The 17,987-nt window shown below is 39.5% G+C and overlaps 1 protein-coding gene across 1 annotated transcript in view; it reads right to left on the reverse strand.

Annotated features, from left to right (window-relative positions):
• Positions 1 to 17,987, reverse strand: part of LOC137331105 (mucin-4-like) — a 92,380-nt gene that overhangs the window by 18,089 nt on the left and 56,304 nt on the right. The window contains exons 34-46 of the mRNA XM_067994709.1: positions 15,896 to 16,051; positions 14,958 to 15,088; positions 12,953 to 13,041; positions 11,359 to 11,541; positions 10,665 to 10,802; positions 10,438 to 10,557; positions 8,645 to 8,853; positions 8,385 to 8,460; positions 6,814 to 6,987; positions 5,970 to 6,071; positions 2,983 to 3,213; positions 2,559 to 2,702; positions 1,589 to 1,767 (exon numbers count right to left, since the gene is read on the reverse strand). Coding sequence (XP_067850810.1) covers positions 1,589 to 1,767; positions 2,559 to 2,702; positions 2,983 to 3,213; positions 5,970 to 6,071; positions 6,814 to 6,987; positions 8,385 to 8,460; positions 8,645 to 8,853; positions 10,438 to 10,557; positions 10,665 to 10,802; positions 11,359 to 11,541; positions 12,953 to 13,041; positions 14,958 to 15,088; positions 15,896 to 16,051 — 1,932 coding nt within the window. The remainder of the gene's footprint in view (positions 1 to 1,588; positions 1,768 to 2,558; positions 2,703 to 2,982; positions 3,214 to 5,969; positions 6,072 to 6,813; positions 6,988 to 8,384; positions 8,461 to 8,644; positions 8,854 to 10,437; positions 10,558 to 10,664; positions 10,803 to 11,358; positions 11,542 to 12,952; positions 13,042 to 14,957; positions 15,089 to 15,895; positions 16,052 to 17,987) is intronic.

Below are 17,987 nucleotides of genomic sequence, written 5' to 3' on the forward strand. Positions count from 1 at the left end.
TGGCCTACTCCTGCTCCTATTTCTTATGTTCTTATGTAAAGTCTTTGGGTTGCTGTAAATATTATTCATGAGGAAATTGAAAGTTAAGCATTTACAAATAAAACAAAGTGGAGGCTTATGAGAAGGCACAATGTTCTGACTGAGTGATGGGATTTAATATACGCTGATTTCCTCGTCTAAGCTGTATCACTGGAAATGTGTGCCAAGATGGGACCAGATGGCCTCCCAGAGAGAAAAAGGGAAAACACGGGTGCCAGAAGTGATAGGGCAGGTATGGGTATTTCCCTTGGCAATAATGTATGACTCGTGGGTTTAAGGTGGCGCACAGCAACTACCTGGGGCCCTGTGGGTCAACCGTTGGAGCTTTGCTAACAGCAAGTCTGGCCTACCCGTGTCATTCTACATCCAGTGTTCCTGGAAAAATGGAAGGAGAGTCACGTGAGCTGATTCTACACATACTTTTGCAGTTGGTTTTCGAGGAGAAAGGAAGAAAATACATCTTAGTTAAAAATAACCAGATTTCCTCCTCCTCAGTACAAACTTGAATGATGTAATTGCGTCAAAACATCTCAGTGAGCACTAAAAGAATAATATGCTTTGTAATTTTCCTGTTATTTAATATAAAATGCTTCACTGTTCTAGCAAGTAAAGCTCTATTGTGTACGCCAATGTAAAATGCAGCACAATTCAGTAACTAACAGCAGTTTGATGTGCATATAGCGGTTATATAGGGGGTTAGAAAGAACTCTGACAGTTTGCTGCATCTAAAACATGTAGGAAATCTTTTCCCCGGTTTCTCTGAGATAGATTGGTTTCACCTTTTTGTTTTGCTTTACTCTGAATTTAATTTTTCTGATATACAAGGGTCCATCTAGAGGGTAGTTGAGAAACATGTAAATAAATAAGTTTAGTTACTCGGTGAGTCTACAGTTTGAATGCAAAACACTCTAGGGTCGATTTTTCAAATTTGCACTCCTGGTGAGGAGCTTCATGCACCAGGAATGCATGTCTGGAATTTTGCTGCATGTCAGAAGGCTCCAAATTCCGACAGGTACTCTTGGTGCATGAAGTACATGTCAGAGCACAAATTCATCAAATCTGTTCTTCTGTGCCGTTCAAAGCTGAACCAGGCAAAATGTTAATTCCAGTGAAGGGTTCAAATAACAGGGAACATAGGTTAGAACTTAAGAGTAAGAAGTTTGGTGCAACATTTTTACTCAAAGGTAATAGACTTGTGAAATAAATTACTTGGGAAGGCCATTGAAGTGGATAGCATAAGTGGGTTCAACAGGCAACTTGAAACTTTTCTGGATACAGAGGGATTGAGGGATATGGTAAGAAGGTGGGAAGATAGATTTAAGATCTATGAAAAAAGGATAGAATTGTTAGGCCTAATAACTTTTCCCTGTTCCTGATGCTAGAGTGAGCTGGCTGCTCCAGGACTCACACCTGTAAATATTTGGGTTTCACCAGTTCCATTGCATTTCATGTTCTACTGCTAGTGTTGTAACTTATCAAATCGCAATAGTACCAAAGTTGTTTATAGGTCAGTTATGTCTAAATCAATTTTTTTCATTTGCACACTCACATAGAGAGAGGAGCCATTGATGCGAGTGGTTTCGTTTCTAATGCACTGTCCATTCCCACCACAGTCACATACCACTAACTGGGGTCTAATGACTGAGAACAGTTTATTGGACCCAACTGCTTCAATTTCTAACAATATTTCATTTGTGGTCTTTGGAAGCCAGGTTAAAGTTCCATTTTCTGTTGAGTTTTTAAAAAAAAGTCGATTAAAAGAGGTGTGAAAACAGACGGAATGACTTGTTTTAATTAATCTCACTCCTATTAACATTTTATCAATACAAATAATTGACCTTGACAAAAAATTGTTGAATATGAAGTTTATTCCATTGAATGAGGGAGATCTCAAGCCAGCCAGGAGTAAATTTTATGCAAGTCTTCATCACAAATGGCATAAACACCATATTCAATAAGCTCATTTGCAGAATTTGTAAAATATTAAAGTCTCAATGTAAAAATGAGTTTCCCTTTTAACAGTGGAGTTTGTCTGGTGTGGTAACCTTTTATTGTTCAAAGCAGAATACTTTGAATCAGGGCAGTTATTATCCATAAGTTCTTGTGGTTATAGTTGTGTCTGTTTATTAACTGCCACTAGTGCTATTATATGTACATTTTTGGGACTAGATTTTGGCAGATGATTGTGTACCAACACTCCTAAAATTGCATTATAATAAGAATATTAATCCTCATTGAAGAGAAGCAGCTCCTCCTGCACCAGTGTGACAATTTGCACTGTGCTATCTATTACTTTATTCTCTGCAGTGTAACTGTCCAAATCATGAAGTTTTGTGCTGTAAACTCATCTTTACTTGGAAACTGTGATTAAAACTGCCCAGACCCGATTTACTCGGAATCATTAGCAATCATTGCAGGGAACGTACAGTCATCTCATTTTGGGTTTGAATCCAAAAAATGAGTTTGTTTTTATAAGCCACAGTCTTTTAAAATGAACACTATTTTAGATAAAACATTACCTGTTACATTCAGATCTGGGGATACATAAGGGCTAAATAGAGAAGTATTTCCCATTTTATCCGTTGCTGTGTAGTAACAAATTATTTGCTGATGCAGTTTTGTATAAATCACAGACTTTCCTTGAATGGTAGGTGGATATGAGTCTAAAATAGGATGAAAATGTGAAACAAATGATTAAATACTGCTGAGTGTGCAGACATTAAATTCTCATGAGTGTAATCTCAATGATGTCAAGCAGGCACAATGCAACTCAAAGTTTCTCAGACAAACTAGCTACTTTCCAACTATATAAAATCTATTCAGGATACTAAGTTTACAGCCCTGATGTGAATAGAAAGGTTTTCTTTGTACCTTACACAGATAGATATTAAGCCACATTCTAAGTAAATAATAGCTCTTTATTTTAGAGTTACAATTGCTTACTTAGTCTTTCATTGACTTGAGCAAATTCTGTGATGTCTGCTGCTGTGGCCAATCCGATGTTTGTTTCTCCTGTACTTATTGCATCAAAAATACATTGATTGTTATTTTTGCACTCAGTGGCCAACATGTTAAACAAGGTCTCATTCTGTTTTTGGTGATCATCCAGAAAGAGAGGTTTAAATGAATTGTTTGCAGCTCTTAACAAAATGGAACGGTTACTGGGCACTTCCCCTGTTGGTCAAGATAATGAGAGAAATGAGTAATGGATTAGGCTGATGGATACTACATATTGCATGTGCAAAACTGTGATAAGAGCTTTGTGTTGTTATAAAGGAAGTTGTATTTTTCCCATGCATATATTCAACACATGACTTCAACACATGACACAAGTGTTCTGTTTATGTAGTAATAGTATCACTGTGTAGTAATTTATCATGTTTGAATAACTCTTTATTCTTCTTCATTCAGCATTCTCTGCAGGAGTCTGTCTCTTGTTCAATTGGTCCTGAAAAATCACTTGGACACTCGTACGAAATTGAAGCTATTGTCAATATGTCATTAGCTGTTCATGCTCTCTATACAAGGTAAACAGTGTACCTGAGTGTCAGTTCATTTTCCCCCAGCTTTTGTGTGAGATTACAAGCTAAGCTTATTATTGATTCTTCACGGGTTTTTTTTTCTGCTCATCAACTTTTTTCTTTTTAGAACAAGAAAAAAGGAGGAACTGAAATTGCATCAGAGGTTACAGTCAGTAAACTAATCATGATGGCTTTGCCAATCCTGATGAAAGGGTTCAAACATCATAATTGATGCCATCACCTAGATGGGCATGGCCTATTTAAGCCCCTGGAAGGTGTGGAAAGTGCAAGATAAAGGAAATAGTTGCAATACCTATCTTGGTAGGGTGATCTTCGTTCTTCAAGCGAAGCATTCTTCACACACTGCCCTCCCTCCCAATCACCCCTACAAGCTCGGAAAAGTGTTTTTTTTGTTTACAATTACGATGTATCACTATCCAAATACTGTAATAAAATAACGCTCAGTATATTGATTGTCTTTTATAGAGGGTGTGAACAGCCAATTGCTTTATGACATGACATTGTCCAAGTTACTCATCTGTTTTCTGCAAGACCGCCAGCTCTAGGGTTAGTTTCTTGCGGTGTGCGAAAGAATGAAGAAGACATGACAAAGGTAGGCAATTCATTTGTTGTTCACATTTCTACACAAGCTTTTTATTAGTAATTACAAATTTGCCTTGGGCATAGCGCAAAACAGGCGATAGCGAATCGGCAGCCCAATTTTCTTTTCCATTTTATGCTGCTGCCCAAGACGGATTTCACCCCCATTTAGGAATTAATAATGACAATAAAAAATCTAATATCACCATTGGGAACTCATATTTGAGCCAATGCAGATTCAGCTTAAAGCGGCATCATTCCACTGCTGCTTTAAACTGGTTCCCCAAATGACACAAACTTGGAAAAAAAATGAGAAAAGATTCAAGTCAGTTCCCAGCTCAGGATATGTTGAATTACAGCCAGGAGTTGTGGGATGTACAAAAAAATTCAGAGAGTGGAATGGAAAACGGTGTCTCTTTATTCCTTACTTTTCTTCTTCTCCTCTCCTGAAGGTGCTGATTGATACTGGTGAATGAATCCAGAAAATCTAATATCTCATTCGAGTGGCCATTCTTCACTTGTAATCTTACACACTTAGGGGGTGATTTTAAACCCCAAGGGCGGGTGGGAGTTGAAAATAGTTGTTTTTTTGGGTCATGACCGCAAAATTTTTGGACTTGGCATTCCCAATGGAAAGCATGTACTTTTCCACGCTGACGTTAAACCCAGGTTGGGGACCCGACCCAAAAAACAACTATTTTCAACTCCCACCCGCCCCTATCCCACCCGTTCTTGGGGTTTAAAATCACCCCCTTAGTGTTCGTAGGCTATTTGACAATGCAGAGCGTCACATGACAAACCCAATCCTGTTCTCGCTCAATAGTTACACCACACATACTTTTCATTAGGGGTTGTTGGATTACAATCAGGTACAGTAACCTTAGCCAGGTTCTCTCACTCCTCCCAACCAGGTGATTCCAAAGCCAACTGTAGTTCCCCTACCTTTGACTAAGATTGACTAGATCAGCACAGGTTGGTAATAGAACCTGCGCCTTCCTGGTCATTAAGGCTCAGCTACTTACCTCTTAATAAACTGAGGTTATTGCGGGATCTAATGTCATTATTCCTGAGTTACAAAATAACCAACTAAAAGTTAAACACTGCATTCTGAGAACAGGTGCATTATAATAAGCCTGTTTATAATTGCTGATAGCATGAGGAACATCCCAATTATTGCTTAAAGGCTAAATGATGGATGCTTAGGACTTCAATTATTGCCTTGAATGGATTAAACAGAGAACAGTGATTTTATTTTCTGGAAGAGCACTATTTTTTTCCTGAGGTCCCACATTATGTTGTGTCATGACCTGATAATCCGTGAGGTCCTGTATCATACTGCTGCCTCATCCAATGGCAAAAAGCTGCATCAAGGGCAACAGAAATTTTTAATAAATCTAACCATGCAGAATCACAGCAGCAATTTAGTCTCAGAGTTCAATGACTAACAAACCATTTGGGTTTCGCCATCAGTGTTCTGTCTTCATTAGAACCTTATTCTTTCCCATAGAGTATCCTCCATAAGAATTCTTTATGTGACTATGTTAAATGATATGTGAATGAGTTCATTACAAATGATTTGCTGTAAATCACATTTCACAATATCTGAGTTTACAATGAACAGAATGCACATTTCAATCAAAGTTCTGTACTGGATACACCAAAGCCTCAAAACACTAGTGAAACCACTAAGTTTTTGTTTGAGTAACAACAGTTAAAATCTTCCCCTTGTATATAAATGTAAGTTGTTTTTGCTGTATCCAAACATTCTTTACAGCTAAACTACTACTTCAGAAACTTTGCTGAACTCACATGTTAGTCCATAATTGAAAATTGTGGATTCCGTGCTATTGGCTGGAATAGCAGACCCATTCGGCATTGTGAAATCATCATTTGGGTTTCCATTCCATACACCTATAAGCAAATAGAGAACAAGAAATAAGTTGTAATGTGGAGATGCCGGTGATGGACTGGGGTGGACAAATGTAAGGAGTCTTACAACACCAGGTTATAGTCCAACAGCTTTATTTGAAATCACAAGCTTTCGGAGCTTTCCTCCTTCGTCAGGTGACAGGTTTGGATTTTGATTAACAGTGTTACAAAAAAATTGTCAAATTTGACAGGAATTGCTTTGAAAGACTGTGCAAATTTTCCAATAACAACATGAACTCATTTTAATTTTTAAATTACAAACTTACCATGCAGCCATCTATTGTACTAAACAACCAAATCAATTTGCATTTCTATGTATAGTTATGAAAAAGCTCCAGATGATAACAGGTAGGTAAAGGAAGTTAGGAATAAGGGAAATTGTCGAACTGTAAAGCTGAAGCAGCTTGAGGAGCTTGGAGGAACCATGGGCAAGAATATGAGGCAGGGCCCTTTTCTGTGTTAAAATTTGGATAGTTTTCAGGATCTTTATATAAGTTTCCGACGATTATAATGCTGTTTAATTCTTCCATTACCTTTAGCTGAATCAACTCAACAAAACAAAGTCAGATGGCTTTCAGATGGAATTATAGAATGATAAAGTAATAGATAAACTACATTTGGTGCATTTCTTTCTACAGAAAGTAAACATTCTAAGGTAATCTGTCTGTTTCTTAAAAAGGTGGGAAAGGGAACCCACATTTGTCATCAGCAAAAAGTGACTTACCAAGAAGACCCTTTGTTTTGTTCATATAATCTTCTGGCAAATTGGTGATCGCAGATAACATCCCATATTTTGCTGATACTGTTAATGAAATTCCACCACCAAATGAAGCTGTCACTGATGCATTTCTAATCTTCTCCAAATAAAAAGTACCTTCACGATATATTTCTTTGTTATCTGTGAGGATAAAACAACATGTGGATATTCAAGGAGACATTATTTATTTTTATATTTCATTTGACAAAAAGATTCTCCAAAAACATTTAAACCTGGAAATGATAGCTAACGATATTAGCAGACGAAAGCTGAATGCATTACAATGACATTCCTTCCTCTGCTATTTTAAATGGGTTATCACCTCCTCTGAAACAGCGGACACAAGAATGTCATATGAACATTTTAAGTGTTTGTCCATTAATATCACCAACAGCAATTTCTAGGCTATACTTACTTCCCTTTCTAGGCTGGGCTGCTGCATTTTACACTCAGATTGCCATATCAGAAAGCTGTCTTAATAGTACATTTATTTAGAATTTTAAGCAAGTTTAGGCAAGATAGTGAAGTACTGAAAAAGTGGAAGAAAACTTTTTTCATCTTTATTTCTGACCGATGTCCTATGCAGTGCAATATGATCGGGCCCAAAGAACCACGGGTGGCACATCTTGATCGAGATACGTCCACCCCAGATCTCCACTGCTGACCCTGTCAAAGTTGGCTGGGTGAAGGGGAGGTCCTACAATTTGCATGGCACATGTGGGGTTCCTTGGTCAGCTGGTACATCTGGTCCAATCCGGTTTACCTGCGCTGACCATACGCCAGGCCCAGAGGAAAGCCTGGGGTGTGGAAATTCTGATGTTTGGCCCCACCCCTCCTTACATCAATGCTCTCGCAGAAGGCCAGTCCAGAAACGTCGACATGATTCCAACGGACATCTGCCGAAGTTATAGAGAGAGTCTGCTGGAAATACAGATGGAAACAAAATACGGGTGGGATGTGTGTCGGGCGGCCAATCTGATATCGCCTGTTTTACACCTCTGTTGAAGTAGTTAGTTCTGGCAATGGTGTTATGGCCTGCCCCCATACCCCCTACTGGCTGGTGACCGAAGATGGAAAGGGAAGTTTTTTTTTGTTTTTCTGCTCCACCCACTGCACCGGCACCCCCCACACCCCCCCAACAACCAGGATGTTTTCAGGTAATCAAGGCTTTCTGGCTGCTGCTCTCCATAATGACCTGCAATTGGAGGCCTTTAGCTACGTTTACATTTCCTGCCCGTTCTGCTACCGTTAGGCCCTGGTTTGGAAGGGGGGGGGGTTTGGTGGGAAGGGATGGTATACCTTAGCCACAGTTGCCCTGGGTCCTGTCTAATGGATTGATCCTGGGTCAGGGCAGGAACAGCACGGAAGTTGGGGGGGGGGCAGGAAATTCTACCCCTGTATTGCTCATGTTTAATTATAATTTAATGTTTGACTTGCATTGAAATTCACAAATGATTCACTGTAACCTTCAACATTATATTCAGTTTACAACAAATTTGTATAGTTTTGAAACAGTAAGAAGAATAAATTAGTCTCACCTTCAGTAAGAGGCTTGTAACTCTTATTATTTAATAGTACATCAATTGAGTCACTGCCGTTCAAAATCATCTGGACCTGCCGAGAAATCATGAACATCACCAATTAAAACAATAGTCACAGTACCTATAATAGTCACAGCACCTATAATACCAAGGCGGTTGAATTTCCTCGCCATTTCCGGTGCATATACCAAGGCGAATATGCAATTTTATTTGTTTATTCTTATACTTTTCTGTTTTGATATAAAATCTTTACTCACTGTGGTCGTTTTGGTTGAGATGTGATGGGCTGTGAATGCCATGAAGTTTGTGGCTTGAGCTGTACCAGTTTGGGATGTGCGACCATGGAGCTTAAAAATGGTTGTCCCATTGGAATCGTTAACATTAAGCACTACAAAATCACCAAGGCCATTAAAAGTGTAGGAAAGCCCATCAAGGGTGATGAAATGGGGGTCTCCATTCATCATGGCTATCATAGCAACACACAAAAAGAACATGTGAAGATTTAACAATGTATTAAACTTCAAAACATCAACATTATCCAAAATGAAATTTCAGAGTAGCTCCTTGTTTCAACCTACAGCCTGCAACTGGATTTAGCTATTTACATCATCTAAATTGATCTGAATTCAGAATGAGAACCAATCTTAAACCTCATTCCTATTAAATACAGTTTATAGCAAAAGTTTTGCATTGAGGATATAAGAGAGCAGAAACTATCCAAGAAACAATTAAACCAATATCTTGCTGCTTTTAATATCAACGAGTCAATCTCATGTGATGTAACACAGAGGGAGTCAAGACCCGAGTGCATTAGTCAGGTCAAGCAGAGTTAGAACTGGGGGAATAAGTCAACCCAGGTGGGGTGGGGAGAAAATAGATGGGGGGAGAGGGAGAAAGGAGGGGGCTGGGAGAGAGGAGAGGGGGATGAGGAGATAGAAAAGGTGGTGGAACAAGAAGGGTGACAGAGAGGGGAGAGTGAGGGGGTTGGGGATAGCAAGAGCAGGGAAGCTATCAGTGAGGGAAAGGTTGCTAAGAACATGCCTTGCTTTCCATAGGCCTTGATTTGCATCTCAGTAGGTTGGGGAGATGCCTGCAGACAGATTGCTTTCCCCCCACAGGCAGTTTTTTTAAAATTTCTGTGAGGGAAAGGGTAACATTGAACCCCCTTTCCTCCCCTTTTCCATATTTTGAACTCGAGGCGATGGGGGTGGGGGGTCATATTGAGATTCCATTCCCTTCTCCTCTCCCCGATTTCAAGCTGGCTGGGGAGGGGGAATTCAGCTCACCTGGCCTAATCCAGTCTCAGATTTGAATCTCTGCTTGGTGTTGGAGAGGGGTGCAGCCTGGAAGAAGCCAAATCAACTGGGCTCAGGAAAAAGGGTACTGTGCAGGTGAGAGCAGCCACTGATGGGGGAAATCCAGGCTGAGAATTATGTGCAAAGATGCTTGGGCGGGAAAGTACATCTGTGACAGGTGGAGGGAGTGGGTAGGGGAGGGGGCAGCTAACTCTTAAAATGAAGTTATTGCATATGATAAACTCTGCTGATGGGGGTTCATTCAGAGTTCAGTGATGGGGTCGCTGTGGACCTGCGGTCAGGTGAATCAGAAATGGAACTGTCGCTGTGGCTGCCATTGCTTTGAGTTTCAAGCACAGGTGATGCCTGAATTTCTGACAGAATTAAATAAAAGTTATTTTTTTTATCCGGTCAAGATGTCTACCTTTCGGACTCTGTATTGATGACACGTGACGCAGGTTTTAAAATTCTGCCGCAGACTCTGGGTCAGTGCATAATATCAGTTATGGGTTATGCAATTAACATTGCATGATTGGATTTGTAACTATTGTAAAAGTATATCACAGCACCACCTACAGGCATAACTGGTACTACACCCAAATATTGGCACTGTTAAAATAGATTTTGCCATACACAGAGTCTGACAGAAGAGTTTTCAATGTATGCTGGAACAGATTGTTGCAACCCACTCATAATTTTTAATATTGCAACTTTAAAGAGATTTTCAGCTCTGCAGCTTGAATAAAGTAAGTTACCTCGGGATGGTGGCCTGTAGTTTTCACAGGTAATGCTTGGTCTTTTCTGCCTGTAATATTCACAAAATGCTGGGTTGTCTATTTTTTTGCAGCACCAGTCGTATGGTTTCAGGTCAAATTCTGTGTGGGAAGATTGATAAAGTATGTCAATTGTGCACTTGTGTTAACTGCGAAAATGGAAAACAAAGTCGAAAAATATTTTGCAACAATTTCAAATAAAAACCTACCTTGGTTCTTGGTTGAGTTGGATGACGTCCAGTATCGTTCCTGCCAACCTTCCAAAGATGCATTCTTCTTGTTGTAAGCACACCTTTGACCAGCATTAAATGCATTTGGACTGGCTTTACGAAGAAACTTGGTTGAAGCTGTACAAATTCAACAAAGATTGCTTAGAATTAATCATATAATCATGTCACAAATCATTGCGGTTTTCCTGATAATCGGAAGTATCATCTTCTAGTGCCAGATGGAAATTGTGTCCTGCAACTTCCTTGTCAATAGCCATGCTTTCTATTGCTCAAACTGTGCTATGATAAGAAGATTGAGGTAAAGCATCAGATATGTATGTATTTATGGAAAATAACTTGAATTGATGATACACTCACTTATAAAATGCTTCATAAAATGCTGTATTAGCAATAGGGAATTCTGTTACTTTTACCATTATAGCCTTACAGCTTCCCTAATGTTTCTTGGAATTTGAGGAAGTCTTAAGAATGTACTTTCAAACCTGAGAGATCTTAACCATTCTAAACATACAACGTGATACATATTAGCATTATTTGGCTCAGTTTGTTTGACTTGTAGACTACAATATATATACTGAATTTTAACCATTTTGTTCATTTCGAATCTAAAAGAAATAATAACTGGGTCATGGTTTGTATTCAAAAATTCCACAGCAGCCATAGAATTCCTAACCTGTTTCGTATTGCTGGAATTGATTGTCTTCCTGTCCTTGGGAAAAGGTGCATGGACAGGAAAGTAAATTTTGGTTCCATTGAGATGGCTCTGGCTCTAATGCAAACCAGTTCAGACATTCTGCTTTGTAATTTTTCAGTGGAATACCCTGAGTCAGATTATACTGCCATAGGCCTTTCAAATCTAAAAAGAATTATAAAATAGGTCAGTATTTAAATGTAAGCAAATTTCAGTGTTACTCTTCAAAAATTAATGATTATGTATATTTAACATATATATATATTTCTCTTTACGTGATCTTGGATTGAAATTAAATTACGTCAAATTTAATTATAAATTTTGGTGTAAACATCTGGGCACCAAAAATCCTTGGTTCCCTTGGCACACTCCTGCCATAGTTCTGGTGGGAGTGCAGAGGAAGGGCTGCAAACTAGACTGGGACCAGGATATGCCGGGCCCCAGGCTTACATGAGGAATTCATGTGGCCTTTAATTTGGGGCAGAACTTCCACCAGCCCAAAATAAGGCCACTGATGCGGAGGGGGCAGGGCCATGATGGGAACTCACAACGTTGGAATTTCCCACATCCCTTGCCTGGCTGATTCCCTGAGAAGAAAGAGATGTACTGGCCTCTTCAATGGTAGTTGTGGAGCCGATCAAGGAGGTCCAGGCCTGGGTCATGGCCGGAACTCACGAAGATCTTTAAAAATTGGGCAACAATTTTTGGTCTCCTTATACCGGGTACAATTCAGCCTTTCAAAGAACATTTCCGGTGCCCTCTTCCACCCTCGCAAGTTTGGCTTCCCTTCTGCTGGGATTTCTGGCCTCCCCTAACTGGCAGGCATCAGAGATATGTCCCTGACACCCGCTGGCCAAATTAGAATCATACAGCACAGAAGGAGGCCATTTGGCCCATCATGCCTGTTCCAGCTCTTTGAAAGAGCTATCCACTTAGCCCCAACAAACCACCCCCCCCACCAACCCCCTGCTCTTTCCCCATAGCCTTGAACATTTTTCCTATTCAATGATATATCCAATTCCATTTGGAAAGTTACTATTGAATCTGCTTCACTACTCTATACACAAGTCCAGGCTGTTAATATAAACCAAAAAAAGCAGTGGACCAAATATCGACTACTGGGGAACACCACTGTATACTTCCATCCAGTCTGTCAGTGGAAATAGTTTCACCCTATCTACTCTATCAAAACATCTCATAATTTTGAACTCTTCTATTAAATCTCCCCTTAACCATCTCTGATTTATATTTAAGTGAGGTAATCTCCCCTGACCCCTCACACTTTGGTGGGGTCAGTGCTAGAGGCCAGTGGTGAACGTGATTCTGCCATGACTGCCCTGTGTTTGTCGGGCCACTGATTTTTTGCTGCCAATGTTTAACAGTATTATAAAGTTATATGATCTAATTTTGAAATTGGAATATATTTGTTAGGCTATTAAACTTTAGACATTGAGTGCCATCAAATATCTACTTATTTTGCATAAAACCTTAACTTCATTGTGTTCTATAACTTAGTTATAGATATTTTCTTCATTTTCTATCATTTCTTGTTAACATAGAATAAATGGAGATAAACCTGTATTTGTTCCATGATATTTATCAGGCCGATAGATTTCAGCATCAGTAAGGTTCATTTGTTCATCGTTCTTAAAGAATCCATCACCACTATGATAAAAATAAGAAACATGCATAACGAGGTGTATCCTTTGCTGACATAGGTAATGACCCATCGAGGAGTTGCAAGAACAGCAGCTGAGGAGTGCTACTGCGAGGCACATGCCTCTACCAGAGTGGTCATCAAGAGAACCAATGGGGTTTTAAAGGAGTGTTTTAGCTGCCTTGATAGATCAGGAGGGGCTTTGCAATACAATCCATATTGAGTATCTGATATGGTTTTAGCTTGCTGTGCCCTGCACATCAAAAAGGGCCTGAACATGGACATTCCTGGGATGGTGGCCCCAGCTGCTTTGGAGGTAGAACAGCATGGAGTAGAAAATCAGGAGGACCATCAACTGGATGACTCAACTTATCAATGCAGTGTTCTCATCTGTTAAATATGGTTTACCTTTTGTCACCACTGCCATTACTCCTCCCTCACCTTCAAATAAATGTACTCCATCCAGTACCTATCCTAGAACATCACATCACATCACATGTCTTTGGCCAAATATGGCCAGGCAAATCTTAATCATCAGATTTAATATTTCAGCACGAAATACACGCAGCCTTTCCTGTATGATGATAATCTCCATGAATAACAGAGCATGAAATAAGTGCACATTCTTTTTTAATACAAGGAACTCAAAAAGAATCATGAGCCAACCTATTCTTTCCTCACACCAGGCACGGGTCTAAATGTGCCCTTCTTTCTCCTATTTCAATACCTCTCCCAGATGCAACCGAAGAGCCAGTATCATGAGAGGTGGTTGGCTGCTCCTCTGATACAAAAAGCAGACGGGACTGAGGTGGCTCTCCTCTCATGGCAGCTAGCTCCTGGGAGGAAGCTACTGCTGGCTGTATCTCTGGAGCTTCTGCATGGGTAGCCTGGTATCCCGTCCGATGTGTCACCTTTCTGGTGCTCTGGTGGAGAAGGCTGGATGCCTCACATGTGCGACTGTCCTAAGAAATGACAGCCTCATATGGGTTGTCTCCAGCCACTGACATTCCAATGAACATTGGATACATGTTCTCATTCATTACTGGTCTGGCTGGTCTAATGACAGTTTTGAGTCCATTTTGTTTTAAACTGCTGGCTGGCACTGGAAGTGTCAAATATTCACATTCCTACTTCCTCTGCCTTTACAGTCCCTCGAACAATCACTTCTTCAAGTGTTTTGGGACCTCTGAATAGCGCTGCCAAAGTTATCTTAGTCTGCCACTGAAGTTGGGCTTCTCGTGGTGGCCATGCTTTAAGATAAATGTGGTGAAAGGTAAGTGGGGTATTGGGAAATGTGCCTTATGATCACTGTGGTCTCCTGAAGGTTCTGATTGCCTTTGGGGTCAGAGAGGAATTTCTCAGATTTTTCCCCCTGGTTTTCTTTAAAAATCTGTGCTTTTGCCTCTGCCAGGAGGTTAGTTATGTAGTTGCTGGTGGGTGGAGGGCATGGGGGATCATGATGCTTCACCACACGGACTGCAGCGGTTCAAGAAGGCAGCTCACCACCACCATCTCAAGGGCAATTAGGGATGGGCAATAAATGCTGGCCTTGCCAGCGACACCCACATCCCATGAACGAATATAAAAAAAATGCTAAGTTGCACCATGACTGTATGGACATCCTTGTTTTACCAGCCGGTCTTTTCCTGTCTCCCACGATTGCATATTCGTATGTTCGAAACACTTTGAAAGGGTGCAAAAAAAAAGCAGAATTCTTAGTGTTACCTGTCCCGGTACTGTGTATAAGCAAAAAATAAATCTGAATGAGATTAAGGAAAAGATTGTTGTTAGAAAATTTCCAGCACTGCACTGGTGGTAAATGCCTGATTAATAAAAAAAATGTAAACAATAGTGATATTATGGTCTATCTCTGAACAGTTTCTAAAGGAGTACAGTAATTTACTACACAGAGAGCTAAACCTACCTGTTGAAGCCAATAACAACATTTTTAGAAGCAAGTCTTGATACATCCCAGTTCATTCCTCCAGACTCATACAACATTAAAACGAATGAATAATAGCCATCTGTAGTTACAACTGCTTGGTAGGTGTTTGTCTACAATTAAGATGTGACATTTGAACATAATTGTTAGATTTTTGATCTGATATTAAAAATAATGAAACTAATTATGATATAAAATTATCACATATTAATGCAGGTGTGTAACACAATGCTAGAAATCTTTGTTACATATTTCAGGGGTTAATTGTAGGTTAAAGGTTCTTGGGAATAATAGAGCATGGTTTTGCTGTTTTCAATCTGTGGGTTATAAATATCCCCGACACAGTAGGCCGTCCAATTAAAAGGGAGAAGCACTAATCCTTTTTATCAGCTGTGAATTGCAATCAAGCACCTCAAATACCACATGGAGTAGTTGAGGCGAATAGCAGAGATGTATTTAAGGGGAGGCTAGATAACCACGTGAGGGAGAAAGGAATAGATGGATATGCTGATAGGGTTCGATGAAGTAGGCTCGTGTACAGCATAAACACCGGCATAGACTAGTCGGGCCGGATTTCTGTGCTGTAAATTCTATGTAAAAAATAGTGCTGGGAAGGTACTCAACAAAAGTGCTGTAGATTTGGGCATTACAGAGTAAGGAACACCAATCCAACTGGCCAGATGCTACAAGCCCTATTACAAAGAGTCAGGAAAAGAAGGCACAAAATTTAGGAAAACAAAAAGCAAAATACTGCAGATTTTGGAAATCTCTAATATTTTATTTGGACAAAAAAAACTATGGCCACCTATAACCAATATTTGGCCTATTCAACCAGAATTTTATTTTCAATTGTGCTAACCTGATGATGGGTCTTGCTGATATAATCACAACATTAATATACTTAAATGAGATAATAATACCTTGTTTTTTGTTTCAGCAGCAGGGGATGCAGGTACTTTATCCCAGGTTATCTTTAAGGTCCATTTTGCCTTATATTGAACCTTGGAGTACTTTTTTATTGTTGTTTCTACTTCCTGTATTAGGCCAGGAGATTCAGATCCAAAAGTTTTGTATTCCTATAAAACAAAAGAAATACAATTCTAACAAATAAAACCCACCTCAGGTGATTATGGAATGTACATTATCTAATGCTAAATGATTACAATAGATATGTAAGAAAATACAGGGCTGAAGAAAACTCTTGTCCAGTCCCAAAAACAAATACCCCTTAAATGTCTATCCAATTATCCTTTAAATGTTTCCACATTATCAGCTTCCATTTTATCTCTGGGCAGTCATGTTCACCACCTTCTGAATAAAGTAGTTAAATCTGAACTACCTTTTGAGCTTGAGTTTGTGTCCTTTGGTTCTACAGTTTATGGTAAGCTCAAACATATCAGGGTTCAGTTTATCCATCCCTTAAGGACCTTGACTACATGAATATAATTTCCCCGAGCCTTCTCTGCTCCAGAATAAAGAATCACAAGCTTTTCAGCCTCTTCTCGTTGCTCAGATGCCTTAAACTGGTATCAATTTGGTTGTCCCTTTTCTGCAGCGTCTCTGATATCTGGATATCCTTGCTGCAGTTATTAAATACCTTTTTGAATATTTAAAATAAAGTGAGCAGTATGATTAAATAAATCATAGTTCGATCAAACTCACCAAACATCATATAATACTGAATAAAAAAACTTTCATTTATATTGCACTTTTCACATCCTCAGGATGACCCAAACTGCTTCACAGGCGACAAGGTACTTCTGAAGTGTAGTCACTGTTGTAATGTATGAAAATAAAAATTGTTCCTAAATATGTTCCTATACCACCTTTCAACACATGTGCAAAACTATTTTTTCCAATTTTCTCCTGTTTTAATCTCTGCTTCAGAAGGCAGAGCCCATTCAATAACAATCAGCAACAGGAAACTCAGCTGTTTTTTACCCTCTGAACTGAAGGTGTGGAGATCGATTAAAACATTGCATTGCTGCCAGCTGAGTTTGGTGCAGCTGACAGTTCCCAGCAACCCTGCTCATCAATTAAATATTAATCCCTTCCTTTCATCCAGAAAAAGAATCAACATTTTGCATAATTAAATGCAAATAATGTTATTAATGTGCCAAAAGACAGTACTATTTTTAGTGAAATAGTTAGTAGGACAACTAAGTCTCTCCTGTTTTCTGTGGGGTTCCAGGAAATTTGGCCCCATTATCTCTCAGATAAGAGTGAGGTCCAACTACCATAGATTTAGTTTTTTTACAATCTAGGCTGATACGTCAGTGTAATACTGAGGGACAGCTACACTCTTGGAGGTGCTGTCTTTTAGATTAGACATTATAGATGTTTACAACATGGAAACAGGCCCTTCGGCCCAACATGTCCATGTCGCCCAGTTTATACCACTAAGCTAGTCCCAATTGCCTGCACTTGGCCCATATCCCTCTATACCCATGTAACTGTCCAAATGCTTTTTAAAAGACAAAATTGTACCCGCCTCTACTACTGCCTCTGGCAGCTCGTTCCAGACACTCACCACCCTTTGAGTGAAAAAATTGCCCCTCTGGACCATTTTGTATCTCTCCCCTCTCACATTAAACCAAGGCCCTGTCAACCCTTTTAGCTGGACATAAAAGATCCTATGGCACTATTCTAAGAAGATTAAGGGAGTTTTCCCAGTGTTCTGGTCAATATTTATCCCTCAACAACACCATTAAAACAGGTTGTCTAGTAATGTATCTCATTGCTATTTGTGGGACCTTGCCGTGTGCATATTGGCTGCCATGTTTCCATACATTACAACCATGACTTTTCCAAAGTAATTCATTGGCCATGAAGTGCTTTGGGACATTGTGAGAAAGTGAAAAGCACTATATTAATTGCAACTTCTTTCTTTTTAGGTTGTGCATAAACTCTGTGGGAAATCATAACAAATTAGCTTCAAATGTTCAATTATTTTGTCTGCTGCTGACCTTGCTGCATGGATCTTGTTTCACCAGTATACTAATTACTGTACTC

The sequence above is a fragment of the Heptranchias perlo genome, chromosome 13, assembly GCF_035084215.1.
Source record: "Heptranchias perlo isolate sHepPer1 chromosome 13, sHepPer1.hap1, whole genome shotgun sequence".
NCBI classification, from domain to species: Eukaryota; Metazoa; Chordata; class Chondrichthyes; order Hexanchiformes; family Hexanchidae; genus Heptranchias; species Heptranchias perlo.